The sequence below is a fragment of the Syngnathus floridae genome, chromosome 16 (genome assembly GCF_059516105.1).
Source record: "Syngnathus floridae isolate MCC-2025c chromosome 16, RoL_Sflo_1.0, whole genome shotgun sequence".
Taxonomy (NCBI): Eukaryota; Metazoa; Chordata; class Actinopteri; order Syngnathiformes; family Syngnathidae; genus Syngnathus; species Syngnathus floridae.
In genome coordinates, this window is record NC_142428.1 from 9,818,128 (window position 1) to 9,840,665 (window position 22,538).

Below are 22,538 nucleotides of genomic sequence, written 5' to 3' on the forward strand. Positions count from 1 at the left end.
CGAGAAGTGGAGGTGGGAGGGCGGAGGATAAAAAGGAGGTGGAGACACATTGCAAGTTGTTTTGTTTTTTTCAGTTTTATTAAAGTCAGACTTGTAAGAAGTCATATTCTCTCGTTAATAAACGCCAACCCCAAACGGATTGATCAACAGCGTAGAACATAAATAAAAACCTAAATCAACATATTTACAATTCTGTATGGACAGAGAAGAATGTGTGCCTTTTCAACCCCTTTTTTTAAGCACTTATGCCTTCACATTCTTCCCTTCTCTGTCAGAGCCAAATAAATGGCAAAGAAACCTCCGCAAACAGAAGAGGAACAATCAGTGACGACTTGATGTGGTGATTGTCCGCAACGCTGTGTGCGTGCGCAGCGCAAAAGGCCAGCCCGTGAACGGCACTTGGCTTTCCACGCTGGATAACAATTAGAACAAGAATAATGACAAGTTTAAAAAAAAAAAAAAAACGCTTATCCCCAAAACGTTAGAAAACGACAATCACGGGAGCACACAACAGTCATGTGACTCACAGCACTTGATCACGTGACCGACCTCAGGTCCAAAATGTAAGGTCTCGGGCCAAAACTGAGGGCAGGCTGACCGGGTGTTCAGCGGCGGCTTCTTTGGCCCACGCTCAGCGCCACAAATATTACAATCAGAATTACAAAATAAAGTCAGGTGCGTATTAAAAAAAAAAAAAATGTTGGAATATTCAGAGAAAAAAATGCGTGGTTGGTTTTCCCCCCATGAGTGCTTGATGGTTGAATTAAATCTTAATCTGAAATTCTATGAGGAGTTATAAAAATGTCTAAAATTGCGATCCTTGTGCAGTTAGTGGGGGCAAGTCATTATTTTTCAAAAAACAAAATTGCAAGTTTGGAAAAAAGGCATCATTAAGGGGAATAGTCAAAATTCTGGCATTTCATCCAGAAACTAAAAAAAAATGTTTTTGCGAATCTATCGATTTCAGATTGGCTCGAAATACTTTGGATCATGTCCACACATACATGGCTGGATTTAAAACAATAGTAACAATAATAATAATGGCACTTTATGGCAGTTTATGAATTGTTTTTTTCTTCAGAATAATCGATTGCAGTGTCATGTCAAAGCACTAGGGGGCACAGTAGGACCAAACCACAAGGGCGTTTTGCAACCGAAGAACAAATCCAATATAAAAAAAAAAAAAATAACTTTAGTAACAAAAGTAACAGCCTTGTAGACGCGGGCCACAAAACTGCAGTGAACGAGCCGAGCGGTCACTACAAAAAGTGAGCAGTCGCCACCCTCCAGAGGTCACGCTGAGACATTCTGAAATGTCCTGCTGACTGCTATGCTCCTATTTACAAATTTCCTTCAAAAGTGGAATGTGGCCTTATGTACACCCAACAGCAAACAAGACCGAAAGAACCTTTCACACTGCCAACAAGAATGAGCAAAAAATCACAATTTTGCCAGAAAACTGTCAAACAACAATTTAGGGTCTTTCAGGCAGAATAGTGACATTTGTAGTTATATTTTTCTGTCAATTTTTCTGAAAACTGCTATTAGGCAAATAACAATGTGGAAATAGCTTGTCAGAAAGTATAGATACAAGCTCAGCGTGAACGGGGTCTTAAAAAAAAGCAGAGTAGTAGTAGTCAAAGCACTGACTTGGGCCATTCATTTAGTCAAAAGGCAATTCAGATCTCCACCCACCCTATATTTAGAAAAAAAGAATGTCTGTTATCTTTTGGGGGGTCTTCCAAATCAGGCATGTGGCTGAAGGTCTCTCCTCGTGCTTGTCGTACCTGAGATTTTGAGACTGATGCGTGACGGGGGGGAAAACATGTTCCAAGGGGCACTTGACTGAAATCAGTAGCAGTAGTGTAAAAAAAAAAAAGTCATTGTCTCGTCTGTCGTGTTGGCGGGGGTGCATCAGGTGGCGCTGGGCTGTCGCGAGATAAGTCCTCCTCCCCCCGTTGACGAGGTGCTGTACGTGCGCGAGCGCTGTCGCACCACGGCCAGCCGGCACGGCAGCTCCAGGTCCCGGAAGAGCGGCAGGCCGGTGATGTCAGCCGCCTCGGGACGGTCGCCGGGGCTGAGCGACAGCATGCTAAGCACCATGTTCAACTAACGAACAGAGAGAACAAATCGGCTTGTGACAAAAATACATTCACAACTGGAATGAGCCATAAATTTGAATATTACAAGAATAAAGTTGGAGTCCTGTAGGAGAAACAGTTGCAATATCAGGAGAAAATGTTTGGATACGCTTAACCAAGACACAGAAAAAAAATGTGATCAGGTCCTACGCTAATGCTAATGATAAAAAAAAGAATAGTAAATCAAAACGCAATTTTACAAAATTAAGTTGCAATAAGAGAAGACGTTTAGCAATTTTCCCTTTTATATTAAACAAATTTTCCTGTGTGTTGTAAAATACAATTGAAAGTAAAAAAGGTGTGTTTTGTCACCACTAGATAGCAGCAAAGGGCCACTGACCTCGTGAAAGTTGTTTTTGGAGAAAGACTCTGGGAAGCGCAACGATCGAACCTCCATCAAGGTCTGCAGGAAGACATGACAACTCACGTGAACACCATGCCCAAAGATTTTTTTTTATCAAATAAAACAGGCATCAAAGTCAAAAACGATCCCTTAACAATATTGTCAATTTTGTTAGCTTGCACCCCTCGTGTGACTGGCCCAGAGTCAACGGAATGAGGTTTCTTAAGGAAGTTACGTTTCCGTAACACAACTGAGTCATCCCATAGAGTGAACGGACCGAGGCTCCTCAGGCAAGTCAAGTCAGAGTAACAACACAACTGAGTCATCCCATAGATTTTAATTTTTGGCTCAAAACTGGCACAGAGGTTCTTCAGGCAGGTCAAGTTAGCACGACACTTGTTGACTCACCCTCACTCTTTCCATCTGCGTCCTAAACGGGTTGAGCAGCTCAAACAGGATCAGGCCCAGAGAGTAAATGTCCACTTTGTGCGAGTACGACTGCCCGGAAAGCTGCCAGGCGAACAACGACAACGACGACACAATGATAGTAGGAACCCATGTTGGAAGCACAAGTGCTCTCGCTGCAGTGACCCACCTGCTCAGGGCTCATGTAGAGCTTGGTCCCCACCTGGCCCGTGTGTCGTGTGAGGAGCGGCGCCGGTGTCAGGGCGCACTGCTCACACTCGTCCTCCTCGTGCTCCATGGCGGTCACCAGGCCCAGGTCGCCCACCTTCACCACATCGTCCACCGTGAAGAAGATGTTGGACGGCTGAAAGACACAGAAAAAAAGCGGCTCTGAGCGGAGCGGCTCTGAGCCTCAGGCCGTTGCTGGCTGCGTTTACCTTGAGGTCCCGGTGCATCAGGCCCTTGCTATGCAGGAAGTCAACGGCTTCGGCAATCTGGAGGAATATGTCCAGACACTGGTTGTGCTCCCTCTGCTCGGGCAGGCAGCGCTGGGCCATCCAGTCCTTCAGGTTCTCCTTGCGGCACAGCTGCATTTGGATGTACAGATACACCTGCAGACGGGATGGCACAAATTCGCGGCATTAAACTAGATCTTACAGGTTGTTAGAATACAATGGGGCAAAATACCCGTTAAATTGTATGGGGGCGGTTGTAAGCCAAAATGGCAAAACAATATCAAAACTAAGGAGTTTTTGGAGTCTGGAAAAGCAAATCAAGAAGCACGAGACAAAAAGAAGTGGCATCAAAATGTTGAACCTTGGGAGACGGCTGCACACGTTGGCCAGCAGGAGTCGGGGGTAGCGCCAGGGCCAGCGAGTTGGGCCGAGGTGGCGAAGAAGAGGAGGGCTGGCCGCTCTCAGGCTGTCGAATGTGCGATGAAGACAAACCGGTCCTCGCGACGCCGAATGGGTCTGAACGGGTGGCGCCGGAGGCAGAGTCCTCCTCGGCATCCACCTCAACGCCGGCGTCGCGGTCACATCCCGAGTCCTCAAAGACGATGTCAAAAGAGGACGAGGTGCAGTCACTGGGCCGGTGAGGCAGGCATAGATCAAAGGAGTCGGGTGTGTCGGGGCGGTCCGGCTCGGTCTGGCTGTCCGGTTCGGACTCGAAGCTGCCGTGGCCCAGAATAGGGTAAAAGGCCCGGTCGCCGTTGAGGCCCGAGCGTGTTGTGGTGTCGCAGCCGCCGTGGACCTGGTGATGATTGTACCCGTTCACCGGCAGACCTGTGGCACCGCCGCCCGAGCCACCGCCCAGCGACACGGAATTGGACACGGGCACTTTGACGGACAGCGCCTCCATGTGGTCCACGAAGCTCATTGGCGATTCGGTGGCACTACAAGACAGAAACGGGTCAATTCGAACCTTTGTGGCAACAATGGTTCTGAGCTCGTCTTGCAACGCGGTGTTGCACACAAAATGCTTCACTTCATGCACGGCTTTGAATCGGCCGATGAAATGGTCCAACCCCGATGTCAGTCTTACCTGGCGTCTTGCAGCCACCTGTGGTCCATCTTCTCCTGCCAGCCCTCAGGGGGGCTCTCCTGCCATGCGTTGAAGTAGCGGATGATGCCGGGGTGCTCCAGCTTGGCCAAGGCTTTCACCTCCCGCATCACCTTCTCACGCGCCACCTCCCTGAAGGAGACAGAGAACGCCTTTGAGCAACACGGCTCGCTCGGCTCGGATTGGCGACTGCACCTGTTGGGCAGTCGGATCCTCTTGATGGCGTAGTTGCAGTCGTCCACTTTATTGCGCGCTTCGAAGACCACGCCGAAACCCCCGCGGCCGAGGCACTGCACGGGCTCAAAGTCTGTCAGGTACCTGAAGAGACACACATGACACCATCTCAGCTCATTTAGTGACACTACATACAAGTTGTTGTTTTTGTTTTCGTGGTGATGGAAAGATATTTTTTTGTTTATTTGATTGCATATTTTTATCCTTATTTCATGTTGCTCGAATGTACCGCTACAATTGTTCCGTGTTTGTGAGCTCCTTCACTGACGATGGTATAAAGCCAATTCTGCTAATGACGTACCTGGACACATATTTGCTGGAGCGCGTTTCCTCTGCGTCCGGCTCTTTGGATTCAACGACCTCGAGGTCGGTCTTGTCAGTCTGGCACTGCGTCTCGGACTCTTTACGTTGCTTAGGAGGAGAAAAAAGAAGAAAAAAAACACACTGATCAAACAAGATCTACTCGCAGAAAAGACAAAACCGGCCGTGTTTGCTTTGGTAGAAATCTAATCAAAGCTAGCTGGGGTGACCTCACTTGATTTGTTCCCTGTCCCACCCGTTGTGTGTACCTGAGGGTCCTTTTTGGGCTTGGGGTCTTACCCTGCCACTGACTGAGGCCGATGGGTGAAAAAACTTGCGCACCACGTAGGTGGTGGCGGCGATGCAGAAGACTATGGTGCCCAGGATCTCCTTCCACCAGGGCAGGAGCAGCACGGGGTCTTTGTTTCTGCCTCTCTCGGGCTGAGCCTCGCTTCTCTTGATCACACTCACCGCGCTATCCCGCTTCCCCCGGTAGCGCTTGTTGTAGGGAAAGTAGTAGCCGTTGTCTACGGAAGGAAGGTGGAGGGGCGGGTTAAATGTTGACAAGGCCAGCTTGCGGGTCTCGGGTCTCACCGTAGGGATACTGCAGGATGGACAAGGCTCCATTGCTGTACTCGTCATGGGAGAACTTGTCGTTGTTTAGACACTTGTCAAACTCATCCGAGCCGACCAAGGCCGGAGTCCGAGACGGCGAATCTGCCGAAGAGCAGCGGCGGGGTCAACGCATGTCGTCATCCCGACTCTGCGAGGCGCTAAACTCACGGATGAGAGGCTTCCATTTGACGGTGGGTAGCGGAATGATGTCCTTCTCGGACCCGATGGCTTTAGACGGAAACTTTTCGGTGATCCTCACGGAGGACTGGAGGTAGAGCTGCCCCTGGAACATCCCTTCAAGAGGGCACCCCAAAATATTCATGATCAATTTTAAGTTGTTACGCCCCTGCTGCTGTGTGAGTTTCAACCACACGGGGGCGCAGGTAAACACATACCCAGGTAAACGCTGGACGCCGAAGCATCCTTGGCTGCGTCCGGATTGTCGTCGTTGTCGTCGTCCTCCTCGTCAGTTTCCGAATGGTTGCTGTAGGCCGTGTCGTCAAACAGGCTTATGGGAGTGACTTTACCACCGGCCACCAGCCAGGCGGATGCAATGGGAGTGCAGAACTAGAACGAGAGCAAGCCATTTTCTAGCAGACTTACTCCCAAAGGTCCCCTACCTGCGTTTGAGCTAGGCAAAGCAGTCTTTTCTCACCTGGTGTTCCCAGACCAGCTGTCCATCAGCCCCGGTGCTGAAGGCCATCACCTTCCAATCAGGGACGGACACCTTGATGACCAAGTCCAGGTTGTAGTTCTTCTTGTTGTCCGCCTGCTCTTTGGACTCCTCTGTGATTATTTGTGGACGCTCCCCTCGCCACCAGGAGTCCCCGTTGGCCATCTCTCCCTCCAGGAAGCTGATGGCTGACTGCGCCTCTGGCACGAGTTTCAGCTCAAAGTTTCCCACGCTGAAGTTCCACCTGAAGCCCCGAAAATAAGCCACACTGTCATGTGACTTGATACTTTGAAATAAGGCCGGCGTCAGCCCGATACCTATATCAGGATATGGTTACTCGCCCATGCCTTGAGAATACTACCCACTTCTCCATTCCTGAGCGAGGTCTGATGGCTCGAACGCTCTTCTGGGTCCTCTGAAGCAGGAGCACGTCTTCGCCTTCCGTTTCTTCGGCACCCCAGTGGCTGCAGCCCACCGCAGAGCAGATGTAGCGCAGCTAAAGATGACGAGGCAATTTTGGTCAATGAATAACAAATTCAGAAAATAAATAAAAACTAATAAAACAATAATGTAATATATATATAATAAGAACTATAATAAACAAATAACTATAAAAACTGAAGCATTTACAAAAAAATACTAACGTGTTCTGATTCATAAGAAAGAAAGAAAAAACTCAAAATGAAGAAAGTCGTGCATAATTGCGTACCTTGCCGCTGTAGGCGCCCAGGCCGTAGGTGGTGAGCGACTTGCCGCCGACCAAGACAGTGTCTTCTCCGATGCGGTAGGACGACTCCAGGAGGGACTCCACGCTGAAAGGCACCGCCTCCATACTCTCACGATCGCGGTTCCACTGGAACAAGGCACCGTCCAGAGACGGGATCACCATCTTGCTGCCAAACACCTGGCGCCCGGGGACAAAGGAAAAAAACGCAGCCATGATTGTCAATGGTTTGGGCTGCTTTGAATCATTTTGGCTTAATACTTTAGTTTGCTCCGTTTCGTTTCATCATGCTTTTCTTTTTGATTTCGTTTAATTTCTGCATCTTCAGCGACACTGCATAATGTGTGTTAGGCAAGCCATGATGACATCATTGCAACAAAAAACTGACCCCAATCCCATCAGATCAACAGCTTATATGGGATGGATAGTGCATGCAAGGCTAATTTAGTCAACGCAATCTCAATATTTACATTCAGGATAGAGATTCTTCCCATCCCCCCAAGTCAGACTTTTGTTTTTTAAACAGTTTAGGACAGCGAGAGAGGAAAATTGATGGTCGATGGTGATTAAGTGGGCGGTAGACAGGGGTGATGTCATCTCGTCAAGATGATGAGATTTAGTGAGCTCATTAATGAAGCAGGTGGGAGGCACGCAGGTGAGTCACCTAGCCGCCGATGCTTTAATCCTCGGCTATGTTCCAACACAACTTGTAGAAAAAGTTTGTGAGGCAACCTCGCTCCAAGTTTATTTTTTTAAATATTCTCAGAACTATAAAGGAATGCAAGTCCGTTGGTTGCGTATCTTGGACGTCTTAAGCACAGAGCTCATTTTCGTTTGATCATTGCACTAACGTGCAATTAAAAAAAAAAAATAGCTGGAAGCAAATTGGAACAAATGGAGAGGCAAATATAATTTTTGCTAAAAAAAAATATTGGCACTTTGACTCCTCCACTTCCGCCGGGCCTGAAAACAAATGACTTGCCGGCCGACTCGGACGGTCGTCCATCACGTTGCCTGATTGGCTCACAGTGTGTGAGTTGTCGTCTGTGATGACATCATCTCTTGGCCCAAAACATTACCTCACTCTCCTAATCGCGCGTGCGCACGCACGCACGCACACACACACACACACACACACACACTCTTCATCCCTTTACACTCGCCAACATGAGTCACTCCACTTTGATTGACAACCTTGCACTGACCTTTCGACACACACACGCACGCGCCCGCACACACACAAACACACGCGCCCGCACACACACAAACACACGCGCCCGCACGCCCGCGCACACACACACACGCACACGCACGCACACACACATGCGCACACACGCACACACACACACACACACACACACACACACACACACACACACACACACTTTTTGTGCAGACAAAGCTGTTTTGTGTTTGTCGATGTAAAAAAAAGAGCTATAAAAAAGACAAGAAAGGGGCGCAGTGCGGGGGCTGGGCGGCGGCAGGTGACTGGCTGCCTCCTCTCACAGCGTTTCGGGGGGCCAGCCAATTGCGCGGCGGCAGAGCCCTCCCCGACGGGAACCTAATCGCCGAGCAGACTGAGTACACGCGCGTGGGCCGATGTAAACGCGTTAGTCGCGGCCTGAGGTGGCCAAGCTGCATTCAGAAAATAAGGACTTGTGGGGGGACATGAATACAAATACACACGCACGCACACACTCTCGTGGCAGAAATCATAACAGATGACGTCATGGCAAAGTCAGCCTGTTGAGAGGTGAGGAGCAGACTTCTTTCTGCTCTGGCCCACTCCAATGCTAACAGGTGAAAATTTAAACAAGCTCAGCAGCTCACTGACACGCACGCACTAGGGTGACTTTTGCCGCTGTAAACAATTTGAAATATTAACACAAACATCCTGCATGTGTGTGTTTTGTAATGACATGAAAGGAGGAGGTCTTGAATTGAAGGTGGCTGAGACGACAAAAACCCATCAGAGTGAGGATTAAAGCCTCCGTAAAATCTTGCCGCCAAGCCTCACATAATCATTGAAGGACCAGCGCAACTTTTTTGTTTCCTTAATAAACAGTTTGAGGAGAAGGCGGTGAGAAAAAACACATCCATAAAATAGCGCAAATACAAACAAAAATCTTTTTTTACGGACGAGACGAGTGGCGTGGGCGACATGGACTCGCCACAACAGTTGTCGTTTAACGTTTTGATTTGACTTTTCTTGAAGACGAATGCAGGCGAGCACAAGTTGCTCCTGAAGGTGACATTGGGGCGGAGGTGCAAATGCGAGTTTGCGCCGCTGCGAGCTTCCTTCAGGGGCTTTTGATACTTTGGAGCCTCCAAGGAGTGCACGAACACCCACACATAGAAACAACATGAACAAGAAGCTCTCCTGAAATTTTACATCTCAAATAGAACAAAAAGTGAAAACACTTAAAATCTGAAGCGGGATTTTAACATCTAAATTTAGAACGGCAGACTTGACAAGACTTGCTCATATATTTCTATATTTCTATCTTGTGAAATGTTGAATTTCCACCACCATGAGTTGTTGGGTAGCTCAAAGGGGCAGGGCGGGGCTAGGCACCGTGATGGATGCTGGTTGGTGGACATAGAACGAACAATTACACAAGACAAAAACAAATGTTCTTTAAGTTAAAAAAAAATCTAAAACTAAAATCCTAAACGAGACCACTCAACTTTCATCAAATCCCAATTTCAATTTTTTTTTAATTATTTTAAAACCCCAAACTAGAAAGTCGAAACCAAACAAAAAAACCCTCGATCCTCATCAAATCCAGAATCTAAAACCACCACTTAATCTTCGAATCCCTAATTGAGCTCGCAAACTTTATAACAGACCGCAAGGCGTACTCCGAACTCTGATAAGAGCGTCAGGGTTTCAATCCCGGATTAAGGTGTCAAGCAGGAGTTGATTAGCCATCCCATCCACATGCACGGGGCAGCATTCCCCCCCCCTCCCGAGAACTCGGCCTCAGTGCCGCTCCGATGTAGGCGATCTTAAGACGGCGTGTGCGCGTGTACCTCCTGTGTTTGTGTGTGTGAACCTCAGCGCTCAACAAAAACTGATAATCTCCTCCAGGCCAAACCGCTCCTTTTAGCAGAGCGAAGAGGGGTGGGTGTCTCGGCATGTTTACATGTTTCTCATGTAGGCAACGCCAACGCCTGCTCGACTGTTCAAAGTGCAGCGAGTTCAGCGGCTGCTCTTAAAGAAGGGGTGCCCTAGGATTAAAGGGGGAGGGGTGAAGTGTGTGTGTGTGTGTGTGTGTGTGTGTGTGTGTGTGTGTGTGTGTGTGTGTGTGTGTGTGTGTGTGTGTGTGTGTGTGTGTGTTGTCTTTGAAGAAAAGACGATTCGGGTTTTTTTTCTTTTGTAACGTGAGCTGTTTTGTAACTTCACGCTATTTAGGGATAGCTTCAATTTTTTGGGCCTTAAAGGACATGTCTCATGTGAAAATTGACTTGTTTTTTTGCTTTTAAAATAATTTTCTTGAGTATCTGGAGTATCCAGGAGTGTAGAAAAGTGTAATACAGTGGAGCCTCGGTTTTCGAACGTACCGGTTCTCGAACAAATCGGTATTCGAACAAAAAATTCAAGATTTTTTTGCTTCGGATGTCGCACTAAATTTCGGTTGTTGAACCTCGCGAGATGAGCCGAGAGGACCCGCATGCCAACTGACTCCATTCGTTATTACATTCTCGTTTGAGGATTGCATCAATTCTAATCATGCCTCCAAAGGAAGCAAATGGGAGCAGTAAAGCTGATCATGGCGAAAAGAGGAAAGCACTGTGCAAAACGGTTGAATTTAAAAAAGAATTAATCGCAAAATATGAGTCCGGTGTGCGTGTGTCAGAGTAGGCGTGGGAATTTTGCATGGCAAAATCGACGATAAGCTTGATCCTGAAAAACACAGACTTTTTTAAAATTAAGAAAACGTTTTTGCTGTTTTCTTTTACATGATCTTTGAAATGCTGTCTTTCATTGGTAAAAATAAAAAAAAATGTTTTGATGTGCTTCTCTTCCCCTCACAATTTAAAAAGATATCTTTTACTATTAGAATGAAACACACAAGCAAGTTGCTACAGATACGGCAATACATTCCCCAGCCTAGCCTACTCTATTAATTCAGTTTAACATTTATATTATTTATTTACACATTACCTACTCACTTATTTATCCAGTTTATGGTGTAAAATAATGAAAAAATACTTTAAAAAAGCGTTTATTTTGGCTTAGAGCCGATTAAATTTTATTCCATTTGTAATGGGGAAACATTATTCGGAATTCGAACGATTCACTTCTCGAACAGCCTTCTGGAACGGATTGTGGTCGAAAACCGAGGCTCCACTGTATATCCCTCCAGGTGCTGCAGAGGTACTGTTGAGGATCGCGACCTCAAATGCTGGACTTTAAGGTGACCACTACAGGGCTTCTGTCAGTTTTTTTATCTATTACATCCGTTGCGGCGGGACAAACCAAACAAGGCAATGGGGGTTGCCAAACGAAAATCAAAGTAATAAACATGGCGGATTAGCGAATCCGCCTTGTATGAAACCAATCCATCCGCCTTGTTTATTACTCGGTAAAACTTTTGTAGTCCAAACAACTCAAGGATTCCAAAGTGAAGAGCTCAAAATGTCCCCTTGTTGGATGCATCAATGCATCAACGCTGTTTTCACTTCTTGTGGGTCTATTTTGAGTAGTTGTATTAGATGAATTGCATCGAAGGTGCTGTATTATTCTTGGGTAACACAATGTGTTTAATGGATTCGTTAGCTTCTCGCTAGCATTGGCTTACTTTGTAGTTTGACTGCAGTGCGTTTACAAGACGTTCATAAATATTGTGAGGGGATTTATTTTATTATGTGTCATGTATGGTTGTATGGACAAGTCTTCGGTCGTTGATATCTTTTAATCAATCAAAAAGCTTGGGGCGCAAGTAAACACTACCTTGTTTAAATAAAACAAAAAAGAAAAAGAAAAAAAGTAAACGCTACCTTGGCTAAAAAACTACAAATATGTTGACTGGAAAGGGAGGCACGCATCTTGCAGCGTGTGAAGCATCTCATTTGCATTTAAAGAGACCGCACCAAAACGACTTGCTGAGCCGCACCTCAGAACAAGTAGAAAAGAGGGACCTGTGATGTATCAAAACGAGAAATTCAGACAAAAGCATCGTTGTTCCACTTTATATAGACCACAACTAAATGAGTAAAGTAGTAAAATAGTAGAATTTATTACCGTGATATTTGGGCTTTAAGTATCAATTGCTGGTATCGGCTGCCTCCACGATTACCCAATATGTTCAACTCAAAATTACAATTACAAATTTGAACTCGCATCAACATTGCGGTCGGTCGTCGTAACCTTTTGGGCAAGTGACTCTCAACTGGTCTGTGAGGACCCAAAAGTGGGTTGTGGAGTATTTTTGGGTGGGTCGCAGACAGGCAGTAAAAATTTGCAGGCATTCCTCAAGTACACACACACACGACAGTTACGTCAGTACATTTGCACGCTCTCTTATTATTGTCACACACTGGATATGTGAACACAAATGATGGCGCAACACATGTGGACAGACACGGTAACAATCGTGTGCTTGAAATATGCAGCTCGCCGTTCCACAACAAAGACATTTGGCTTGCTTTGGTGGAATAATTTTGTTTCTGGAACGCCAGATGCTATTTTGGGGAATTATTGGGGGGGTGGGGTTACCTCAGGTTTGCTGAGGCTGGAGGACACCAGGCAGCCCGAGCCGACGTCCAGGTCCCACTGTTTGCGCCCCTGGTTGTGCGGGTCCAGCGCCGAGATGCGCCCATCAAGGGTGCTGATGATCACCAGAGACCTGCGCAAACAATCCAAACAAACATCAGACTACACTAAAGGTGAGCTCAGTCATTTTCTTCAGAACCCTTTAACCACCTTTGTGGGTTCAAATTCTAATTTGAAATGCTTGGTAAGACACTTGGCGAGCGGCGCCCTGTTGATGGGCGGGACTTTGCGGCGAACATCGCCGAAGCCTGTCGGCCCCGCCCATTGTGCCGCACCGGCTGTCATTCAAGCGTCGGGCCGCAGGGGCGGACTATCGATTGGATGGCTGCTGCTGCGGGACACAACCTTTCCAATGTGATTCCTTTTTCCCTTTTCTACTTCAAGGGGCTGAGGACAATGCAGAAATGCCGCTTTAGGAGTGATTGATGACTTGATTGGGCTCGATTCTGACTGGCAAACGGCTTTCTCAGTCATGGCGGGCCCGCACGCAACAGAGCACACCAACTTGAGTGGCTCTGAGCAGCCGCTATTGATCAGAAGGAATCCGTGACGGATGGCGGCTATCGAACAGCTCTTGAGCATCAAGGAGCGCCGGAGGACGTGTCGTCCCGCAGGCAACTAAAGGCGGGATTGTTCCCGATCGATGGGAGGAAGTTTCCTCTGATTGTGCACATTGCCTGTGAAGACCGAACGCTGTGGTGGGGAAAAAAATGAAATGAATATTTGAAGGCAAAGAAAGTAAGGCTTTCCCATTGAATGCTAAAGAATTCAACTGTCAGAAATAGGTTCAAACGTTTCCAAAAATACAAACATGGTAACAAGGAGTCAAAGATAAGATGATCGCCGCCTCCCGCTGGAAGAAAAAAAAAAAAATCAGCTCCTGGCATTATCAGCCGTGCTACGAAAAATATTGTTTTGCCCTTCTCTCGGCCGCCAATGAGAAAAGGAATTGACTCGCCCTTTCTATTGGCTCTTGGGCCTGCTCACATAAAGCCGATTGGCTGTTGCTAAGCAGTGGGTTGAGGACGCGCCCCTTTCCAGTCTCGCCGAGGAAGGAGAAACAGAAGTCACAGAGTACAAGTGAAGATGGAGATCAAAAGCTTTTGTGGGGTGCTGATGAAGTGAGGGGGGTCGGAGCATCCTCACATGGCGCTGATGGAGCAAATGAGCAGAGCGGCGGCCAAGCCAAACAAAAGACGACACCCTAGAAAAAACTAAACACAAAAACACTACAACAGCCCCACGCAGCGAATCCAGCTGCGGGCGGTTTATTTCTAAGAGCGCTTATCAAAGCTGGGGCTATGACAGCCGCATCTTGGGGCTCCGCAAAAATAATTAGTGATAAATCACTCCGACAGACGCAAGCCGGCATAAAAACAAACGTCTTCCATCCAGCAGTCATTTTGTGCTTGTAGTTAGCAAGGAACTACGCTGGAATGAGTGCAGGATCTTTAGTGAACAAAAGTAGTGCTTTGCCGCCCAATGGAGGCATCTTATTGGCAAGGCCTTGAAGTGAGTTGAGGCACTTTTTTTGGACAAAATTAGTGCTTTGCCACCATCTATGGGGTATCTTGTGACTTGCGGTGATTCGTTTAGACAAACGCGGAGATCTTCAGGCAGTTGAGGCGCTTAATTCAGACCAAAGTAGTAACTTGTTTCCATCATGCAGCATCTGTAGGCAATTCTAAACGCAAATGAAAACATTTTCACCTTCATCACACAATGCAACGGCAGCGGCGGTGAGCAACTTTTAGCAACAAATTGACCCGGCGGTGAATAGGGAAGGAGGGTGAGGAGGGGCGAGGCTGCCTAACAGCGGCTCGTTAGTGTCGCGCCATCATCGTGTCCTCATGGCGGCGGAGCGTGAGGAGCCAATTAGCCCGGCGCTCAGCCGCCGCTCCTCGGAGACAAGCGCACGCTTGCAGGAGGTGCTAAAGTGAGCTGTAAACACACTCCATTCAAAGAAAGCGGCACAGCGCGGCGCAATGTTTACATCTGGCAGGTCTCCAAGGAGAGCCGCCGAAGCCGCCGCCAATCAGGAGGCACCGAGCACCGGCCGCCAGCCAACGGGGCCCGTGTTGTTCTCCAGCGCTCAGTCCAATGGGCAGGCGGCTGTGCGTCGAACCGGCCAATGGCAGCGCGGGGCTGCTTGTAACCATGCGACAAGGCGAGTGGCGAGGAGCGTCCAAAATACGAGCGCGTGGGGAGCACGTGCCGGGGAGAAAGTTGAGAATGCGGCGACCTGCGCTCGGGCGGCCGCACCCAAAGTTGAGAAGGCGCACTCCAAATTCTTTGCACCAAAATGCATTTCAAAAGGTGAAAAGAATGTTTGAAAGCCGCTTGTCAGACATTGACCAAGTGGCAGAAGATGTCTTTTAAATGCAGACGGGGGAAGTTGTGAGGCAATAACTATAGAAATTTTAAAATCCAAATTACAATAAGCCATAAAAGTGCTGATAACATTTACCACTTAACTGGACAAGGAGACACATGAAGCAGGTCATGTTATTTTCAGATTTAAAAAAAAAGTCACTTTATAGGGCAAGAAACCTGGCGACAAGACATGATGCAAACCAGAGGTGGCCACATTAAAAAAATAATTCCTGTCATTACAAATTTAATTCCTGTCTGTCTTTGTCCAAGTGTCAAAGTCAGGGGGACTGCAGAGTCAAGGGTGTGGTTTTTAGGCAGTTTAAAAAAAAAAAAAAACACAGAGAGACTCGTCTCTTCTTGCTTGCATAAGCGCGCTGAGCTCCGCATGGTGCTCTCTTGCCATGTCGGCTCGCACGTGCTCAAATCCAAACGGCGTGGCGCCACACTCCCAGCAGCTGATTGGCCCAGCCGCCGCCGTGCAATTGGTTGTTGCCAAGCAGTGAGTGCAGTAAAAACAAGACAGCATGCTCCATCCATCCTTTGACCGGCTACCGGCTTGTTTTTCCTCCTCGCTCGCCTTCTCAGAGCATCCCACCTTTTTTTTTTTGCCTTTGCCCCACCCAAAGTGCTGCAGTGCTGCGGGATGCGTCCTGCTGCCAACTTGTCAAAGGAGCTCGTAAATCCAATCTGCTGCCCGGGGAACAACTTTTCAAATGACAATAGACGACTCTTCATCTTTCTGAGCTAAATGAGCACTACGTGGCATCGCAATGCAAAATGCAGAATCCTGCGTATGCCACCTATGAACTTTTTTGTGGGTCTATGTATTAATGAGGGCGATGTCTAACCAAATTTCATGTTGCCAATTGAAACTGACTTTGAGGGGACATTTTTTTTCAAAACTAAAATGGTAAACCTCCTGCATGTATGGTTCCAAACATTTTTACACACAATTTTAAACACAATTTTTACCAAATTTCCACTGTAAAATGAAACGAGCTTTGGATTTTAGAATTTAATTCAATTTGTTCAATTCTCTATGGTGCTAACGATTCAGAGCAAAACAGCTGACTTGCGTTGACTGTTCGGATTCTTGAGATTTTTTTTGTGAGTGAGTCAACTCCCGAGTGACATGTTTACCAAATTACTTGGTGATAAGTCCAACTGTTTTTTTCAAGTCAAACGGCAATAAATCAGAATCGCCAAAACAAGCACCTTTCTGTGTTTTAGCAGAACTAGTGTGTGTGAGGACACATGATAGAGAATGTTTTTGTCCTGAAAAGGACATATTCTGGTTACAAAAAAAAAAAAAAAAAAAAAAAAAAACAAGTCCGCCTCACGTGTGCTAGAAAACTTTCCCTCACACTTCATTCACATCCTCAACTGGCCTGTCATATTGAGGACAGCTCTATTAATATACTCTCCCTGGTTACCCGCCATGCGACCACTCAAACTAAGTCAGCAGGACAGTTTTTTTTTTTTTTAATTTAAAAAAAGCATAAAAATATGAACTCCTTCCAAAACATGAACACCTCCTTTTCCTCTGCAAGCTAACTATAGCCAGACCTGTGTGGCCCTGCCGCTCAAATCCTGAGCAGTGGCCCGTCTCTCAGACGCCATTGGCCGACGGGACGGCCAGCCCGGCCGATTGGCTGTTGCTAAGCAGTGGGGTTGCCGCACGGGATCCGGAGCTGTCGGAGCCCTGAGGGTGTTAAGGGCGGCGGCGCAAAGGAAGGTGGGGGAGCAGGTTCAAACCTAACCTCCCGAAGGCGGGAGAGGTGCAAGCGGAATCGGGTGAAGGATGCTGTGATTTTTTGTTTAAGGTGCTGCTTAGTGAAAAAAGTTTGACAAACAGCACTGCAGTCCTTCCCACTTGCTGTGATGGTACTACAGATGCTACCTTTGAGTTTTGAACAAATATTGAACAAAAACATTTGAGTGACTCAATTTGTCAACAGGGGAAGCAACTTACTATACGCAGGGGCCCTGTCAGTCTTGGAGGTACAGAAAGGTTTACGCATGCATAATTCACGCGTGTGCATGTAAACACGTCATCTCGGGGGAGGGGGGTTCCTACATTTACAGGTGAGCCACTGACAGCAGCAGCTGCTGATCAAAGCTTACAACTGCAAAATTAATAGACGACGGGAAACAAAGCACACAATGGAACACACCTTTCAAAATATCACAGGAACATTTCTAAGGTGGCAAATTAACAAATAATACGCAAAAAAGTCTGATATTCAGCAGGGTCAAACTTTTGATAACAGATTAATCAGCCGATGAAACTGTACATTGCAGCCTGTTGCGCTTTGCCGCATCACGTTTGATGTGTGTACGACCTGGGCCAAGTTCAGCGGCAATCCTCCTGACGGCTGGATGGAAAGCAGGCATGTAAACCTCAGAGGACGTCACACGAGGGAGCGACATGCTTCTCCTGTGAACCAGCTGAACGGGGCATAGGCAACAAAGAACACACGCAAAGTCGAATGTGCGTTCTTATTTGTAATCTGTACCATTTTGGTGCTGACTGACGCGTTGCAGTAGACGCAAGCGATGCACTTCAAAATAAGCCTGCAGCCTCAACAGGCTGCCGCCCATAGCACAATAAAAAGCCAATTGGGGCACACTGACATTTCAAACATAACAACAACAACAACCACAGGGAATTGGATGTAAATATGTCAATAGATGTAGACCAGAGGGTTTCAACTGGTTTTGTCCAAGGGTTTTTGCCAAAGGACCACTGCTTTGGCAAAATATTTTATTTTGCACTGAATGAGGATAGACCTATACAGGCTATTTATCTGTACCTGTATGTCTATTTTGAGAATCTCAGCTACGTTTGACATAATTTGGATGGGTGAATGATTCACAAAATTAGGTGGAAAATAAATTAAAATAATAAATCAATTTTATTTTTTTTAAATGTTACAATTATTTTTCATTTCCAATTTCGCGGACTACCTGCAATACCGCCACGGACCACTAGAGGACATAGGACCACCGGTTGACAATGGTGTGTAGAACATCAACTGATGGAATATGAACGCTAAGTTGACATGTTTGCTACTCATGTTGACATGATCTGATTTTGATTTACTCTGTGCCATCTTTTTGTTCTGACATTTTGTTGGGTTCCTATCCTAACTCGTCAAGATCTCAGCGTGTATAAGAGCTAACCTAGTTATAAATGAAAATTATAACCACAACAATAAGCATGTTAAGTAGCGATAAAGCCGCTAATGAGTGACGTTATATGGGGAAAAAAGATTTTAGGGCGATATTGGCTTCAAATTGCACCTCCGGCAACGACAATTCATATCACTTTTGACAAAATGATTCTAATTATTACACAACTGTATAGTTAGTGGCACAACAAACATTTAGTTGTCGTGGTTCGCCTAAAGATCCAAATTGCGCCCAGCATGCCTCAATCATAATCGCATGCAAAAACTCATCACAATCTTTAGTTTTTATAAGTACTCTCCAATGAGGCGCTTTTTGCGACAAGGCTCTGGCCGTTATGGCAGTCATGTGCAGGTGTACCTAATGACGTGACCGGAGGGGGCTATTTATATTTTTTTTGGGATCACAGAGCAAACAAGTAACATAAAAACATTAAACAACAACTTAATAGCAACAAAAGAAATATTATAGGTTTTTTTGTCTGTTTTATGTGCTTTGGAAGCAAACGATTCTGGGGGGGGGGGGGGGGGGGGTCCTTGCTGGGCGTGTTGTGATGTCGCCCCATCCGAGCTGCCACATCACCCCCGCCCACGTGCGTTGACCACAACATGCACCAATAATCTAAAGACAAATATTGCAATTTTCAATTTTTACAACTTTTACATAACTTTCATTGTTTCACCGCTTGGTTTCCGTTGCTGTACAATTTGTCAGCTGGCTAACTCTCGTTTTAAGAATTTAAATGGCACGATAAACAAAAGTTTGAAGTACAGTTAGAAAATAAAAACAAAAAGAAAAAGACATTGTCCGGTTGATTGTTATTTGGGGATGCAGGGCTTCTTTAAGGTTATTTCGGTCATTAGTCAAGTTAGGAAGGCGAAAGCTTTGAAAGTTGTTTTATATAAGCGCTCGGTGGGAAGGGGGGACGTGTTCATGATGTTGGCCAGCTCGGCATCGTCGTGTTCCGTGTCACATCCGCCTCGCTTACCTCCTCATTGGGAAACTTCCGTGACGTTCTCCACCGCAGGACGCCTCGTCTTCGGCGCTCGGCGTCCCGTTGTCCGCGACGTCCTCCACGGTCACATCCGCCACCGCCGGGCGTAGCTTCACCGCTCGGTGTCCATCGCCCAAGCCCCTTGTGGCAAGCCGGGGCTTCCCGTCGGCAACGACCGAACCCAAAGTGTGCAGGGTCCCGATTCCGACGAGCACGTTGAGGAGCAGGAGCGCCAGAGAAATGCTCGCGTTTCCAAAGCGAAGCCCCCTTTCCATTTGGAAGGCTGGCTCATTAGTGAAGCAGCAGATTTACATGCCACTGCTCGGCCGTGTAAATCTTTACATACAAGAAAAATAATCGTTTGTGTTATGAGTGTCAATAAAAGTTACGTCGTAATTTGCCCTAAAGTGCCCTCTCTTGTTCTCATTTATGTAAACACAGCCACGGGAAGAGAACCGAGCGTTATCCTCTTTATACTTGATGCAAGACCTGCCGTGGTTACGATTCGAGGCTCCGCCTTGTTTCCATACAGCGATTGGACGTTGAAAAGCATGCGTTCGTTAAGACCACTTTTTGTTGACTGGAGAAGTGTCAATCAAAAGGGGCGGCATACTCAGCACAAGCTTATTGGGCTGACTACCCGTCACTCAAGAAGAAGCCCGCGGAAACGTCGAACTTCAATATCAGTGCATCTGACTGGCCGAGTCTCGGACGTCCAAGGCGTCCAATCGGAGAGGCGATTGTGGTAAACAACACCGCGATTGGCTCAATGCGTTGCCCTGTTTACAAGAGGAGATAACTGCATTGGATACTCTAGTCGTCAATCAGCAGTGGTTGTCGAGTCGCCCGAAGCAAAACCATCAACGTGGCTCCCGGTACATAGTTGTCGCGGTATATTCTCTTCCTGTGGTCAGGGGTTATCTTCCGACGATTACCAAGTCGAAACTAAATAATTAATCAAATTTAAAAAGGGAAAAATTGACGTCGAGATCACCAACAAAATAAAAATCTACTTTAAGTCGCGTAAGATACAATGGAAATAATAGCACCAATAATAGCAGTATAAAAATAGATGAATAATTGACCTATATTTTGCTTTTTGCATTGCCAGTTTTCATTGAAGAGACGACAGAGACGGAATTATCTTGCTGAACAAATAAATTAATAATAATAATGATTCAAGATTCAAGAGTTTTTATTTGCCTTGTTTGAGCGTGCCAAACAAGGAATTTGACTTCGGTAAATCACAGCCTCTGATCAACATTTAGGTGACTAACAACATTCAGGACATGTGAAAAATGGCAAAAATTCTCAAACATCCCCTAATCTTAAACTCTAAAGGGCAGGGAAAAACTCAAAACTCTAGCTAGGGGAAATGAGAAACCTTGAGAAGAGACCACAGATGGGAGGGTCCCTCTTCCAGGATCTACTAGCTCACAGCTAGTATTGCACCAAAATAGCGTTTATACAGTGAGTGACGCAGATGTTTGTAAGTACAGCTCTGCAAAAAAAGTTCAGCCCACCAGAATCAATCCCTCCCATCAGAATCAAGTCTACCTCGTCGTACACTCCAGATTTGGAGTGGGGTCTGATTGCAGAACGCAGAAAGATATCATTCCTCCCACAGCCTGCGAAATACCACTCCGCCCCTGCACTCACAACGCCCAACTTGGAGTCTTCTACAGCCTGCCCCTAAGTGGAGGCAAGTGGTAATCGCTGGGGTGAAAAGTGAGCGACTGATTTGATTGACTGAAGAGGCGTGAATTGACAGACTGCTCGCTGACTTTGTAAGTAACATAGCACAAACATAATGCTTTATTTATTATGCATTTGTTTGCGTCCTGGAGGAGTCACAGAACCCTCCTTCTCCTATGAGAGTGCGTTCAGTTGGACTGAAATGGGGCTTCTGCATGGAAGAGTAAACCGTCTGCATTGTGACTCACGCTTGTTTTTACATTTTTTGCACTGTTGCACAAGCAAATAACCCTTACTGGATTCCTCAGAACAAAAGTCAGGAAATAAATAATAACACTATTCAGGAAATACTAAATAATAACCAAATAACCTTCTCTGGGTTCTTCACAGAAAAAATGCAGGAAACTAACAGCACTATTTATGAAATAAATCATTACCAAATAACCCACTCTGGGTTCTTCACAGAAAAAAAGTCCATGGAACATAAACTTTCTGTTGTGCCGTGCACAATCTTAACAGGTCCAAATTCAGCTTGGTTGACAGAGCAGAACCTCTCACTTAAATGAGCAGGCTCTCAAAGTTCTTGTTTCCTTATAATCCTTTTCCAGTAGGCTTGTAGACATCGCTGTCTGCAGCTCTCTCTCATCAACTTCCCTGTGAAAACCACAATGCAAGCAGGCTGAGAAACTGAACGAAGTGATACAGCACCGACACATCACAACCAGTACCACAACCTGTATGGTTGTGGAGATGGATTTTATCCTAGTAGATTTTATTATGATTATATTTTTTATACTCGGAATGACTCATTCAAATAAAAAAAGTGAGTTTACCTTTGTACGTTCATCAGTTCACAGTGTGGGCCTGCAGCTGCCAAATGACTGGTTCAGCTGAGCTTGGCTTATAAATGTAGTATTCTGCTGAGCTAACAGTCCACTTTTGAGCTTTGAGTTTGTCTGCTCACATTTGACCTTGTAAGCTATCATACTTGTCTGCGACGGGATGCATAGTGTCGCCGCAGATTGTATTCTTTGAATACCGCCACCGCCTCTTGACATGATACAGACAGCCTTTTCTTTGCATAGAACAAAAAAATAATCGTTTGTCCACTGCAGGTTAAATGCCCTGCATTGTGAATCAATTTTTCTCTTACCTAATCTTTTCGCTATTATTCCGTCCTCTCTTTGAGAGGGGCGGGTTTAAGATTTTTTTCTGGGGGTTACCAGATAGGGGCACAGACTGCAGAAGGGTGGAACAGAATGTCATGTTATATGCGTGCATGAAATACAGGGTCCGGCAAAATGATCTGACACATTTGTAGGTTTAATAAAATGCAAATAAATTAAAGAAACAAAAACGTTTTTTTTAATTTTCGAAAAGTACATATAATGCCATTTTGTTTCGTTTTGTTTCGTTTCATTTAATTTTCATTTCGTTTTCGAGTAATGTTATTTTGGTCTTACCGCTGCCACATTTTCTGGAGTTTTGGCGGTGCGAGGTCGGCCGGTTGATT

General features: G+C 46.2%; 1 protein-coding gene across 1 annotated transcript; it reads right to left on the bottom strand.

Annotated features, from left to right (window-relative positions):
* Positions 1–56: 56 nt before the first annotated feature.
* Positions 57–19,870, bottom strand: eif2ak3 (eukaryotic translation initiation factor 2-alpha kinase 3). The gene is made up of 18 exons (XM_088399900.1): positions 19,325–19,870; positions 12,718–12,847; positions 6,981–7,175; positions 6,637–6,767; positions 6,254–6,515; positions 5,994–6,165; positions 5,767–5,892; positions 5,578–5,700; positions 5,284–5,510; positions 4,985–5,094; positions 4,645–4,767; positions 4,432–4,581; positions 3,706–4,282; positions 3,327–3,500; positions 3,080–3,253; positions 2,893–2,994; positions 2,482–2,544; positions 57–2,109 (listed from the first exon to the last, which is right to left on the bottom strand). The coding sequence occupies exons 1-18, from the start codon at positions 19,603–19,605 to the stop codon at positions 1,915–1,917; spliced, it is 3,315 nt and encodes a 1,104-aa protein (XP_088256026.1). The 5' UTR covers positions 19,606–19,870; the 3' UTR covers positions 57–1,914.
* Positions 19,871–22,538: the final 2,668 nt, after the last annotated feature.